Below are 14,788 nucleotides of genomic sequence, written 5' to 3' on the forward strand. Positions count from 1 at the left end.
GCAATGTTTTCTTTGTTTTAGTCTGTTTTGGGACAAAATGGGTATAAGTGGCTTTTAAACTCTCCACATCTATCTCAATCTCTTATAATTAGTTAGTTGCATTGGATTAAGACACATTTTAACCCCAGAAACACTAACAAAGCTGTTTACAGCTTCTAAGCAATGTTTTCTTTGTTTTAGCCTGTTTTGGGACAAAATGGGTATAAGTGGCTTTTAAACTCTCCACATCTATCTCAAACTCCTATAATTAGTTAGTTGCATTGGATTAAGACACATTTTAACCCTAGAAACACTAAAAAGCTGTTTAGTGCTTCTAAGCAATGTTTTCTTGGTTTTAGCCTGTTTTGGGACAAAATGGGTATAAGTGGCTTTTAAACTCTCCACATCTATCTCAAACTCCTATAATTAGTTAGTTGCATTGGATAAAGACACATTTTTGTAAGTTTAGAAACGAGAGAGTGTAAGGATCGAGTGAGTTTGAGAGTGTTTACAAGAGAGAGTAGAAGAGAGTATGAAAGTGTAAGAGAGAGAGTATAGAAGAAGAATCAAACTTCTTACTTGAAAAAGAACCTAGATACATCCTAATTATAGACAACATAAACAGCATATTCCTATGGAATCCTATACACGATTTACATGACTGAAAGTGACATCCTTCCTCCTTAACACAACATGTGACTTGTGAGTTGAAAATATCTTCCCACTTGCACACAATCTCCAACGGTCGGTAGGAGAAGGATCTAGAGACTTGGTTGTCTCATACAAGCCTTAGAAGACTTCAAGTGGGCTTCTACACGAGATGGTATGGTCGGCCCGGTGAGAGTGAACGGTCGTTGACTTGTACGGACGTTGACTTGTACAGACATGGTGATCTAGATCCCAAATTATACTCCCCCTCAAGCTTAGTCATTGGACCCCATGACACAAGCTTGAACCATTGATCACCTACCTCATTAAAAACCTTATTATATAAAACCACTTGGGAAAAATTATACTTAAGGGAAAAAGAGTGTAGGATCTCGAGGTTTGGTGAGGTCCATGAGTCCTTACCGAGGGTGAATGTATTCACACACTTGTGGACTGGCCGCCTTTGTGAAAATGTCAGCTAGTTGCTCTTTGCTGTCTGTATGACATGGGAGTGTGACGCCTAGCTGAATCTGCTCTCGCACCTTGTGGCAATCGACCTCTATGTGTTTCGTTCTCTCGTGAAATACGGAATTGGTGGCTATGTGAATGGCTGCTTCGTTATCACAATGTATAGTGATAGGCTTTGATGATTCAACTCCATGATCCTTTAATAGAGCCTTAAGCCACATGAGTTCGGTTGTTAACTTCCTCATGGCTCTATACTCGGACTCCGCACTAGATAACGAGACAACCTTTTGTTTCTTGCTCTTCCATGTGACTAAGTTTCCTCCTAAGAACGTGCAGTATCCGGTGGTTGAGCAACGATCCCCATGGTCTCCGGCGTAATCAGCATCACAATATCCTATCAACTCGGTGCTCTTGTTCCTTCCCATCCATATGCCTTGACCCGGAGCTCCCTTGATGTACTTAAGGATTCGGTTCACCATGTTCCAGTGATGTCTAGTTGGGTTTTGCATGTGTTGGCTTACCTGGTTCACAGCAAAACAAAGATCAGGCCTAGTTATAGTTAGATATATGAGCTTACCCACTAGGCGCCTATATCGCGTGACATCTTCGAATGGAGGCTCCCCCTTTCCGGCTGTCTTGTAGTTTTCTTCAAGAGGTGTGGTCACTGCCTTTGATCCAAGTTTTCCTGCTTCACTTAAGAGATCAAGAGCATACTTTCTTTGTGATAAGAACAATCCTTCATCAGACCTATACACTTCTATACCAAGAAAATACTTAAGCTCTCCAAGGTCTTTAATATCAAAAACTGACTTAAGAAACTCTTTAGCCTCTTGAATGCCTACCTTGTCACTTCCAGATATGATGATATCATCAACATATACTAGAATGACCACTATACCTTTGTCACTTGGTAGTGTGAAGAGTGTATGATCCGATTCTGACTTGCGAAAGCCTTTCCCAAGTAAAGTTGTGCTCAATTTGTGGTACCAAGCTCTAGGTGATTGCTTCAGGCCATATATCGCCTTGTTGAGCTTCAGCACCTTTCCCGAGCCTATGGTGTCCTCTAGACCAGGCGGTGGCCGCATGTAGACCTCATCTTCAAGTTCGCCTTGCAAGAACGCATTCTTCACATCCATTTGCCATAGATCCCAATCCAAGTTTGTGGCCAAGGAGAGAACAACTCGAACTCTGTGTAATTTGGCCACCGGAGCAAACGTATCCTTGTAATCCTCCCCATACGTTTGCGTAGACCCACGAGCCACAAGTCTGGCCTTGTAGTGTTCAATCTCTCCATTGCTCTTATACTTGATAGTGAAGATATACCGAGACGTCACAGCCTTCTTGCCCTTGGGTAAGTCGGATTCGTCCCATGTGTGATTTTGCACCATGGCCGTGTTCTCGGCATCAACTGCGTCTCGCCACACCTTGTGGTCCTTGGCCTCATCATATGTCTTGGGAACCCAATGCTGGTCAATTTGGCCAAGGAACACTTGATGTTCCATCGGAAAGTGTGCCAAAGTGCATACGGCTTGAATCGGGTGAGCAACGGCCATGTTGTTGTAGTACACTCTCGTGTTCTTCCAGTTGGATGGGGGAAACTTGAGACGTTGGCTACATCGAAGAGGGACTATAGTTCCAGCCTCTGAGCTAGCTCTGCCTGGTGTAATAATTTCTTCAAGCTGCTCAGCCGGTTCCTCGGATGGCACATCATTGGTGTCCCCGGGCAGTTCGGTCGAATCCGTGGGCAACTCAGTCTCGTCGTTGGTATGAGAAGTAGATGTATCGAGGTCAGGCTCAGGGAATGGCTCAAGGTGTTCTGGTGATGCTTGACTGGCCGGCTCTTTGGTGATCCGATCATTCTCAATACTTAGCCTCTCAAGAATCACCCGGAGGTTGCGTGTCCGATCGGATGAGAAGGTCGAGAGATTGCGAAGTTCATCCCAGTTCTTCTCATCATAAAACCCTTGTGACTCCACAAACTTGACATCATGAGACACAAGAACTCTTCTTGTCTCCGAGTCATAGCACTTATATCCTTTTTGAGTTGTAGAATAGCCGATAAACATTGCCTTAGTACTCTTAGCATCAAGCTTGTCTCTTAGTTCACCTGGTCGCAACACATAGCAAACACAACCAAATACTTGTAAATGATCAAAGTTAGGCTTTTCATTGTTCAATACCTCAAATGGAGACAAGTCGTTGAGTATTTTTGTTGGTGTGCGGTTGATAAGATAACAAGCTGTGAGCACGGCATCTCCCCAAAAGCGTTTTGGAACTCTTGTATGGAACATCATAGACCTTGCTACCTCCATGAGATGCCTATTCTTCCTCTCAGCCACCCCATTTTGTTGTGGTGTGTATGGACAGCTAGTTTGATGAAGAATTCCATGTTTGGCTAGATATTGCTTAAAGGCATGGCTTGTGTATTCTCCACCATTATCTGATCTCAAAATTTTAATCTTGGCATGATAGTGGTTAGTGACATAATTTTGAAAGCTAGTAAAGGCTTCAAGAACTCTATCCTTAGAAGGAAGTAAAGTTATCCAAGTATATTTTGATTTTTCATCAATAAAAGTCACAAAATACTTTTGATTTTCTCTAGATAAGCAAGGGGATGTCCAAACATCAGAATGAACCAAATCAAAACATTTTCCATAAATAGTAATAGATTTAGGAAAAACAGCCTTGCAATGTTTACCAAGAATACAAGCCTCACACTCATCATTTTGAAAAGAAATATTAGGAAACATTAAAGTTAAAGCTCTAGTGTGAGGATGTCCTAGCCTAGCATGTAAAATAGAGTCATTAGGCTTAACAACAACCAAATTAAAACAAGAAGCAGATAAATTCAAGTCCTCAAGCACATAGAGATCACCCTTGGAACCTCCTTGACCAAGAACCTTACTTGTCTCAATATCCTGAAAATGAACCTTGTTAGGACCAAATATTGCATAACAATTTAAATCAGTAGTGGCTCTCTTAACTGATAGCAAGTTAGAAGTGAAATTTGGCATATAGAAAGCTTTAGTTTCTTTATCAAATAATTTCAAGTTTCCAATGCCTTTAACTGGCACTTTCTCACCATTTGCTATCACAACATTACCATTAGCCGGTTTAATATCATTCATTAGCCTAGAATCACTAATCATGTGGTGAGATGCACCGGAATCAACTATAAGTGGTTTAGGTTGATTCAAGGCAAGATAAGAGTTACCGGAATTTTCTTTGAGTGCCTTAATGAGCGCATCAAGGTCAGACTTCCTCACGAGGTCCGAAGAGGCAGCCAGGGCAGTTCCATTCATATCCGGAGCTCGCGGGTTCAATTCAGCAGCCGATGGCTCCACACTCGCTTGATGAGCTCTTGGTGCTCCACGGTTGTTCATTGGTCGGTTTACTCGGAGGTGTGGGTGGAGGATCCAACACTCATTCTTGAAATGGCCCGGCTTCTTGCAGTGGTGACACACTGGTTCTTTTTTGTTATCTCCTCGATAGTAGCCCTTGTTTGCGGTCGCTACATCAGCTTGGTTGGCGGTTACAAGCTCCCCCTTGTTACCAAACAACCCCATGGAGCCATGCTCCTTTTGAATCTGACTACACACATCCTCCAGGCTGGGAAGCTTGTCCGACCTCAAGATATGCTTGATAAGGTCGTTGTAAGATGGATTCAGCGTAAGGAGGAGGCCGAACACCTTGTCTTGTTCACGCCTCTCCTTCAAGATTGCCGGATCAAGAGTCGCTGGCCTAAGCATCTCAAGCTCAGCCCAAAGGGACCTAAACTTCCCAAAGTGTTTGGTGAACTCCATGTCTTCTTGGCTTAGGTTGTTGATGGCTCTCTTGATCTCAAAGACTCGGTTTAAGTTGGTAGTGTTACCAAAGACGTTTTGCAAGGTATCCCATAGATCCTTGGCCGTTTCGTAATACGAGTAGGCCTCGAGTATTGGAGCATCGAGAGAGTTTTGTATGATGGCGAGAACACTTTAGTCTTCTTGAAACCACTTTTTTCACAACTTGCGGCCACAACTTTGCCATCTTCAGTAGGCTCGCCTTTCGGAGCTTCACTTGTTGTCACATGGGTCCAAAGCCCTCGGCCAAATAGCGCCGTCTTTGTGGTCCTTGCCCACAACAAATAGTTCTCTCCTTTGAGAGTAACTGGAACAACCAAGGTTTTGATGCTTTCCATGGAGTTTTGTCCAATGGTCAATAAGTTTATCCAACGGTTAAAGAAAAAGACTCAAGAGTTTGAATGAACGAGTGCGAAAGAGAGGTGAATGAATGAAGTGTTTAAAGAGAGGAACAACAAGGCTCTGATACCATGTAAGTTTAGAAACGAGAGAGTGTAAGGATCGAGTGAGTTTGAGAGTGTTTACACGAGAGAGTAGAAGAGAGTATGAAAGTGTAAGAGAGATAGAAGAAGAATCAAACTTCTTACTTGAAAAAGAACCTAGATACATCCTAATTATAGACAACATAAACAGCATATTCCTATGGAATCCTATACACGATTTACATGACTGAAAGTGACATCCTTCCTCCTTAACACAACATGTGACTTGTGAGTTTAAAATATCTTCCCACTTCCACACAATCTCCAACGGTCGGTAGGAGAAGGATCTAGAGACTTGGTTGTCTCATACAAGCCTTAGAAGACTTCAAGTGGGCTTCTACACGAGATGGTATGGTCGGCCCGGTGAGAGTGAACGGTCGTTGACTTGTACGGACGTTGACTTGTATGGACATGGTGATCAAGATCCCAAATTATAATTTTAACCCCATAAACACTAACAAAGCTGTTTAGTGCTTCTAAGCAATGTTTTCTTGGTTTTAGCCTGTTTTGGGATAAAATGGGTATAAGTGGCTTTTAAACTCTCCACATCTATCTCAAACTCCTATAATTAGTTAGTTGCATTGGATTAAGACACATTTTAACCCCAGAAACACTAACATAGCAAAAACCAAGAAAACATTGCTTAGAAGATGTAAACAGCTATGTTAGTGTTTATGGGGTTAAACTGTGTCTTAATCCAATGCAACTGTCTAATTATAAGAGATTGAGATAGATGTGGAGAGTTTAAAAGATAATTAGTTAGTTTCAATGGATTAAGACACATTTTAACCCCAAAAACACTAACAAAGCTGTTTAGTGCTTCTAAGCAATGTTTTCTTGGTTTTAGCCTGTTTTGGGACAAAATGGGTATAAGTGGCTTTTAGACTCTCCACAACTATCTCAAAATCTTATACTTAGTCAGTTGCATTGGATTAAGACACATTTTAACCCCAGAAACACTAACATGGCTGTTTATAGCTTCTAAGCAATGTTTTCTTGGTTTTAGCCTGTTTTGGGACAAAATGGGTATAAGTGGCTTTTAAACTCTCCACATCTATCTTAAAGTCTTATAATTAGTTAGTTTCAATGGATTAAGACACATTTTAACCCCAGAAACACTAACATAGCTGTTTACAGCTTCTAAGCAATGTTTTCTTTGTTTTAGCCTGTTTTGGGACAAAATGGGTATAAGTGGCTTTTAAACTCTCCACATCTATCTTAAAGTCTTATAATTAGTTAGTTTCAATGGATTAAGACACATTTTAACCCCAGAAACACTAACATAGCTTTTTACAGCTTCTAAGCAATGTTTTCTTGGTTTTAGCCTGTTTTGGGACAAAATGGGTATAAGTGTCTTTTAAGCTCTCCACATCAATCTCAAACTCTTATAATTAGACAGTTGCATTGGATTAAGACACATTTTAACCCCAGAAACACTAACATAGCTGTTTACAGCTTCTAAACAATGTTTTCCTTGTTTTAGCCTGTTTTGGGACAAAATAGGTATAAGTGGCTTTTAAACTCTCCACATCAATCTCAAACTCTTATAATTAGTTAGTTGCATTTGATTAAGACACATTTTAACCCATAAACACTAACATAGCTGTTTACAGCTTCTAAGCAATGTTTTCTTGGTTTTAGCCTGTTTTGGGACAAAATGGGTATAAGTGGCTTTTAAACTCTCCACATCTATCTCAATCTCTTATAACTAGTTAGTTGCATTGGATTAAGACACATTTTAACCCCATAAACACTAACAAAGCTGTTTAGTGCTTCTAAGCAATGTTTTCTTGGTTTTAGCCTGTTTTGGGACAAAATGGGTATAAGTGGCTTTTAAACTCTCCACATCTATCTTAATCTCTTATAATTAGTTAGTTGCATTGGATTAAGACACATTTTAACCCCAGAAACACTAACAAAGCTGTTTAGTGCTTCTAAGCAATGTTTTCTTGGTTTTAGCATGTTTTGGGACAAAATGGGTATAAGTGGCTTTTAGACTCTCCACATCTATCTCAAACTCTTATAATTAGACAGTTGCATTGGATTAAGACACATTTTAACCCCAGAAACACTAACATAGCTGTTTAAAGCTTCTAAGCAATGTTTTCTTTGTTTTAGCCTGTTTTGGGACAAAATGGGTATAAGTGGCTTTTAAACTCTCCACATCTATCTCAAACTCCTATAATTAGTTAGTTGCATTGGATTAAGACACATTTTAACCCCATAAACAGTAACAAAGCTGTTTAATGCTTCTAAACAATGTTTTCCTTGTTTTAGCCTGTTTTGGGACAAAATGGGTATAAGTGGCTTTTAAACTCTCCACATCTATCACAAACTCTTATAATTAGTTAGTTTCAATGGATTAAGACACATTTTAACCCCAGAAACACTAACATAGCTCTTTACAGCTTCTAAGCAATGTTTTCTTGGTTTTAGTATGTTTTGGGACAAAATGGGTATAAGTGTCTTTTAAACTCTCCACATCAATCTCAAACTCTTATAATTAGTTAGTTGCATTGGATTAAGACACATTTTAACCCCAGAAACATTAACATAGCTGTTTACAGCTTCTAAGCAATGTTTTCTTGGTTTTAGCCTGTTTTGGGACAAAATGGGTATGTGGCTTTTAAACTCTCCACATCTATCTCAATCTCTTATAATTAGTTAGTTGCATTGGATTAAGACACATTTTAACCCCAGAAACACTAACAAAGCTGTTTATTGCTTCTAAGAATTGTTTTCTTGGTTTTAGCCTGTTTTGGGACAAAATGGGTATAAGTGGCTTTTAGACTCTCCACATCTATCTCAAACTCTTATAATTAGACAGTTGCATTGGATTAAGACACATTTTAACCCCAGAAACACTAACATAGCTGTTTACAGCTTCTAAGCAATGTTTTCTTTGTTTTAGCCTGTTTTGGGACAAAATGGGTATAAGTGGCTTTTAAACTCTCAACATCTATCTCAAACTCCTATAATTAGTTAGGTGCATTGGATAAAGACACATTTTAACCCCAGAAACACTAACATAGCTGTTTACAGCTTCTAAGCAATATTTTCTTGGTTTTAGCCTGTTTTGGGACAAAATGGGTATAAACGGCTTTTAAACTCTCCACATCTATCTCAATCTCTTATAATTAGTTTGTTGCATTGGATTAAGACACATTTTAACCCCAGAAACACTAACAAAGCTGTTTAATGCTTCTAAGCAATGTTTTCTTGGTTTTAGCCTGTTTTGGGACAAAATGGGTATAAGTGGCTTTTAAACTCTCCACATCTATCTCAAACTCCTATAATTAGTTAGTTGCATTGGATTAAGACACATTTTAAACCCAAAAATACTTAAAAAGCTGTTTAGTGCTTCTAAGCAATGTTTTCTAGGTTTTAGCCTGTTTTGGGACAAAATGGGTATAAATGGCTTTTAAACTCTCCACATCTATCTCAAACTCCTATAATTAGTTAGTTGCATTGGATTAAGACACATTTTAACCCCAGAAACACAAACAAAGCTGTTTATTGCTTCTAAGAATTGTTTTCTTGGTTTTAGCCTGTTTTGGGACAAAATGGGTATAAGTGGCTTTTAGACTCTCCACATCTATCTCAAACTCTTATAATTAGACAGTTGCATTGGATTAAGACACATTTTAACCCCAGAAACACTAACATAGCTCTTTACAGCTTCTAAGCAATGTTTTCTTTGTTTTAGCCTGTTTTGGGATAAAATGGGTATAAGTGGCTTTTAAACTCTCAACATCTATCTCAAACTCCTATAATTAGTTAGTTGCATTGGATAAAGACACATTTTAACCCCAGAAACACTAACATAGCTGTTTACAGCTTCTAAGCAATATTTTCTTGGTTTTAGCCTGTTTTGGGACAAAATGGGTAGAAACGGCTTTTAAACTCTCCACATCTATCTCAATCTCTTATAATTAGTTTGTTGCATTGGATTAAGACACATTTTAACCCCAGAAACACTAACAAAGCTGTTTAATGCTTCTAAGCAATGTTTTCTTGGTTTTAGCCTGTTTTGGGACAAAATGGGTATAAGTGGCTTTTAAACTCTCCACATCTATCTCAAACTCATATAATTAGTTAGTTGCATTGGATTAAGACACATTTTAACCCCAGAAACACTAACATAGCTGTTTAGTGCTTCTAAGCAATGTTTTCTTGGTTTTAGCCTGTTTTGGGACAAAATGGGTATAAGTGGCTTTTAAACTCTCCACATCTATCTCAATCTCTTATAATTAGTTAGATGCATTGGATTAAGACACATTTTAACCCCAGAAACACTAACAAAGCTGTTTAGTGCTTTTAAGCAATGTTTTCCTTGTTTTAGCCTGTTTTGGGACAAAATGGGTATAAGTGGCTTTTAAACTCTTTACATCTATCTCAAACTCCTATAACTAGTCAGTTGCATTGGATTAAGACACATTTTAACCCCAGAAACACTAACATAGCTGTTTATAGCTTCTAAGCAATGTTTTCTTGGTTTTAGCCTGTTTTGGGACAAAATGGGTATAAGTGGCTTTTAAACTCTCCACATCTATCTCAAACTCCAATAATTAGTTAGTTACATTGGATTAAGACACATTTTAACCCCAGAAACACTAACATAGCTGTTTACAGCTTCTAAGCAATGTTTTCTTGGTTTTAGCCTGTTTTGGGACAAAATGGGTATAAGTGGCTTTTAGACTCTCCACATCTATCTCAAACTCTTATAACTAGTCAGTTGCATTGGATTAAGACACATTTTAACCCCAGAAACACTAACATAGCTGTTTACAGCTTCTAAGCAATGTTTTCTTGGTTTTAGCCTGTTTTGGGACAAAATGGGTATAAGTGGCTTTTAGACTCTCCACATCTATCTCAAACTCTTATAACTAGTCAGTGGCATTGGATTAAGACACATTTTAACCCCAGAAACACTAACATAGCTGTTTATAGCTTCTAAGCAATGTTTTCTTGGTTTTAGCCTGTTTTGGGACAAAATGGGTATAAGTGGCTTTTAAACTCTCCACATCTATCTCAAACTCCAATAATTAGTTAGTTACATTGGATTAAGACACAACCCCATTGACACAAACAAAGCTGTTTAGTGCTTCTAAGCAATGTTTTCTTGGTTTTAGCCTGTTTTGGGACAAAATGGGTATAAGTGGCTTTTAAACTCTCCAGATCTATCTCAAACTCTTATAACTAGTCAGTGGCATTGGATTAAGACACATTTTAACCCCAGAAACATTAACAAAGCTGTTTAGTGCTTCTAAGCAATGTTTTCTTGGTTTTAGCCTGTTTTGGGACAAAATGGGTATAAGTGGCTTTTAGACTCTCCACATCTATCTCAAACTCTTATAATTAGACAGTTGCATTGGATTAAGACACATTTTAACCCCAGAAACACTAACAAAGCTGTTTAGTGCTTCTAAGCAATATTTTCTTGGTTTTAGTCTGTTTTGGGACAAAATGGGTATAAGTGGCTTTTAAACTCTCCACATCTATCTCAAACTCCTATAATTAGTTAGTTGCATTGGATTAAGACACATTTTAACCCGAGAAACACTAACAAAGCTGTTTAGTGCTTCTAAACAATATTTTCTTGGTTTTAGCCTGTTTTGGGACAAAATGGGTATAAGTGGCTTTTAAACTCTCCACATCTATCTTAAAGTCTTATAATTAGTTAGTTTCAATGGATTAAGACACATTTTAACCCCAGAAACACTAACATAGCTGTTTACAGCTTCTAAGCAATGTTTTCTTGGTTTTAGCCTGTTTTGGGACAAAATGGGTAAGTGGCTTTTAAACTCTCCACATCTATCTCAAACTCTTATAACTAGTCAGTTGCATTGGATTAAGACACATTTTAACCCCATAAACACTAACATAGCTGTTTACAGCTTCTAAACAATGTTTTCCTTGTTTTAGCCTGTTTTGGGACAAAATGGGTATAAGTGGCTTTTAAACTCTCCACATCTATCTCAATCTCTTATAATTAGTTAGTTGCATTGGATTAAGACACATTTTAACCCCAGAAACACTAACAAAGCTGTTTAGTGCTTCTAAGCAATATTTTCTTGGTTTTAGTCTGTTTTGGGACAAAATGGGTATAAGTGGCTTTTAAACTCTCCACATCTATCTCAAACTCCTATAATTAGTTAGTTGCATTGGATTAAGACACATTTTAACCCGAGAAACACTAACAAAGCTGTTTAGTGCTTCTAAACAATATTTTCTTGGTTTTAGCCTGTTTTGGGACAAAATGGGTATAAGTGGCTTTTAAACTCTCCACATCTATCTCAAACTCTTATAACTAGTCAGTTGCATTGGATTAAGACACATTTTAACCCCATAAACACTAACATAGCTGTTTACAGCTTCTAAACAATGTTTTCCTTGTTTTAGCCTGTTTTGGGACAAAATGGGTATAAGTGGCTTTTAAACTCTCCACATCTATCTCAATCTCTTATAATTAGTTAGTTGCATTGGATTAAGACACATTTTAACCCCAGAAACACTAACAAAGCTGTTTAGTGCTTCTAAGCAATGTTTTCTTGGTTTTAGCCTGTTTTGGGACAAAATGGGTATAAGTGGCTTTTAGACTCACCACATCTATCTCAAACTCTTATAATTAGACAGTTGCATTGGATTAACACATTTTAACCCCAGAAACACTAACATAGCTGTTTACAGCTTCTAAGCAATGTTTTCTTGGTTTTAGCCTGTTTTGGGACAAAATGGGTATAAGTGGCTTTTAATTCTTTACATCTATCTCAAACTCTTATAACTAGTCAGTTGCATTGGATAAAGACACATTTTAACCCCAGAAACACTAACATAGCTGTTTACAGCTTCTAAGCAATGTTTTCTTGGTTTTAGCCTGTTTTGGGACAAAATGGGTATAAGTGGCTTTTAGACTCTCCACATCTATCTCAAAGTCTTATAATTAGACAGTTGCATTGGATTAAGACACATTTTAACCCCAGAAACACTAAAATAGCTGTTTACAGCTTCTAAGCAATGTTTTCTTGGTTTTAGCCTGTTTTGGGACAAAATGGGTATGTGGCTTTTAAACTCTCCACATCTATCTCAATCTCTTATAATTAGTTAGTTGCATTGGATTAAGACACATTTTAACCCCATAAACACTAACAAAGCTGTTTATTGCTTCTAAGAATTGTTTCTTGGTTTTAGCCTGTTTTGGGACAAAATGGGTATAAGTGGCTTTTAGACTCTCCACATCTATCTCAAACTCTTATAATTAGACAGTTGCATTGGATTAAGACACATTTTAACCCCAGAAACACTAACATAGCTGTTTACAGCTTCTAAGCAATGTTTTCTTTGTTTTAGCCTGTTTTGGGACAAAATGGGTATAAGTGGCTTTTAAACTCTCAACATCTATCTCAAACTCCTATAATTAGTTAGTTGCATTGGATAAAGACACATTTTAACCCCAGAAACACTAACATAGCTGTTTACAGCTTCTAAGCAATATTTTCTTGGTTTTAGCCTGTTTTGGGACAAAATGGGTATAAACGGCTTTTAAACTCTCCACATCTATCTCAATCTCTTATAATTAGTTTGTTGCATTGGATTAAGACACATTTTAACCCCAGAAACACTAACAAAGCTGTTTAATGCTTCTAAGCAATGTTTTCTTGGTTTTAGCCTGTTTTGGGACAAAATGGGTATAAGTGGCTTTTAAACTCTCCACATCTATCTCAAACTCCTATAATTAGTTAGTTGCATTGGATTAAGACACATTTTAACCCCAAAAACACTTAAAAAGCTGTTTAGTGCTTCTAAGCAATGTTTTCTAGGTTTTAGCCTGTTTTGGGACAAAATGGGTATAAGTGGCTTTTAAACTCTCCACATCTATCTCAAACTCCTATAATTAGTTAGTTGCATTGGATTAAGACACATTTTAACCCGAGAAACACTAACAAAGCTGTTTAGTGCTTCTAAACAATGTTTTCTTGGTTTTAGCCTGTTTTGGGACAAAATGGGTATAAGTGGCTTTTAAACTCTCCACATCTATCTCAAACTCTTATAACTAGTCAGTTGCATTGGATTAAGACACATTTTAATCCCATAAACACTAACATAGCTGTTTACAGCTTCTAAACAATGTTTTCCTTGTTTTAGCCTGTTTTGGGACAAAATGGGTATAAGTGGCTTTTAAACTCTCCACATCTATCTCAATCTCTTATAATTAGTTAGTTGCATTGGATTAAGACACATTTTAACCCCAGAAACACTAACAAAGCTGTTTAGTGCTTCTAAGCAATGTTTTCTTGGTTTTAGCCTGTTTTGGGACAAAATTGGTATAAGTGGCTTTTAGACTCACCACATCTATCTCAAACTCCTATAATTAGTTAGTTGCATTGGATAAAGACACATTTTAACCCCAGAAATCTAACATAGCTGTTTACAGCTTCTAAGCAATGTTTTCTTGGTTTTAGCCTGTTTTGGGACAAAATGGGTATAAGTGGCTTTTAACTCTTTACATCTATCTCAAACTCTTATAACTAGTCAGTTGCATTGGATAAAGACACATTTTAACCCCAGAAACACTAACATAGCTGTTTACAGCTTCTAAGCAATGTTTTCTTGGTTTAAGCCTGTTTTGGGACAAAATGGGTATAAGTGGCTTTTAGACTCTCCACATCTATCTCAAACTCTTATAATTAGACAGTTGCATTGGATTAAGACAAATTTTAACCCCAGAAACACTAACATAGCTGTTTACAGCTTCTAAGCAATGTTTTCTTGGTTTTAGCCTGTTTTGGGACAAAATGGGTATGTGGCTTTTAAACTCTCCACATCTATCTCAATCTCTTATAGTTAGTTAGTTGCATTGGATTAAGACACATTTTAACCCCAGAAACACTAACAAAGCTGTTTATTGCTTCTAAGAATTGTTTTCTTGGTTTTAGCCTGTTTTGGGACAAAATGGGTATAAGTGGCTTTTAGACTCTCCACATCTATCTCAAACTCTTATAATTAGACAGTTGCATTGGATTAAGACACATTTTAACCCCAGAAACACTAACATAGCTGTTTACAGCTTCTAAGCAATGTTTTCTTTGTTTTAGCCTGTTTTGGGACAAAATGGGTATAAGTGGCTTTTAAACTCTCAACATCTATCTCAAACTCCTATAATTAGTTAGTTGCATTGGATAAAGACACATTTTAACCCCAGAAACACTAACATAGCTGTTTACAGCTTCTAAGCAATATTTTCATGGTTTTAGCCTGTTTTGGGACAAAATGGGTATAAACGGCTTTTAAACTCTCCACATCTATCTCAATCTCTTATAATTAGTTTGTTGCATTGGATTAAGACACATTTTAACCCCAGAAACACTA

At 37.6% G+C, this 14,788-nt stretch overlaps 1 protein-coding gene across 1 annotated transcript; it reads right to left on the minus strand.

Annotated features, from left to right (window-relative positions):
* Nucleotides 1–1,046: 1,046 nt before the first annotated feature.
* Nucleotides 1,047–5,124, minus strand: LOC147948326 (uncharacterized). Its single transcript, XM_087466345.1, has 6 exons — nt 5,117–5,124; nt 4,310–5,070; nt 2,481–3,130; nt 2,038–2,219; nt 1,673–1,788; nt 1,047–1,417 (listed from the first exon to the last, which is right to left on the minus strand). Exons 1-6 carry the CDS (start codon nt 5,122–5,124, stop codon nt 1,047–1,049), a joined length of 2,088 nt encoding a protein of 695 aa, XP_087322471.1.
* Nucleotides 5,125–14,788: the final 9,664 nt, after the last annotated feature.

The sequence above is a fragment of the Camelina sativa genome, chromosome 2 (assembly GCF_030686135.1).
Source record: "Camelina sativa cultivar CO46 ecotype springtype chromosome 2, ASM3068613v1".
Taxonomy (NCBI): Eukaryota; Viridiplantae; Streptophyta; class Magnoliopsida; order Brassicales; family Brassicaceae; genus Camelina; species Camelina sativa.

Coding starts and splice junctions, on each gene's coding strand:
- LOC147948326 (XM_087466345.1), bottom strand. Junction 3,131..4,309: donor GGCACTCAAAGAAAATTCCG/GTAACTCTTATC, acceptor CAACTCAAAAAG/GATATAAGTGCTATGACTCG. Junction 1,418..1,672: donor GCGATATAGGCGCCTAGTGG/GTAAGCTCATAT, acceptor GCACGTTCTTAG/GAGGAAACTTAGTCACATGG.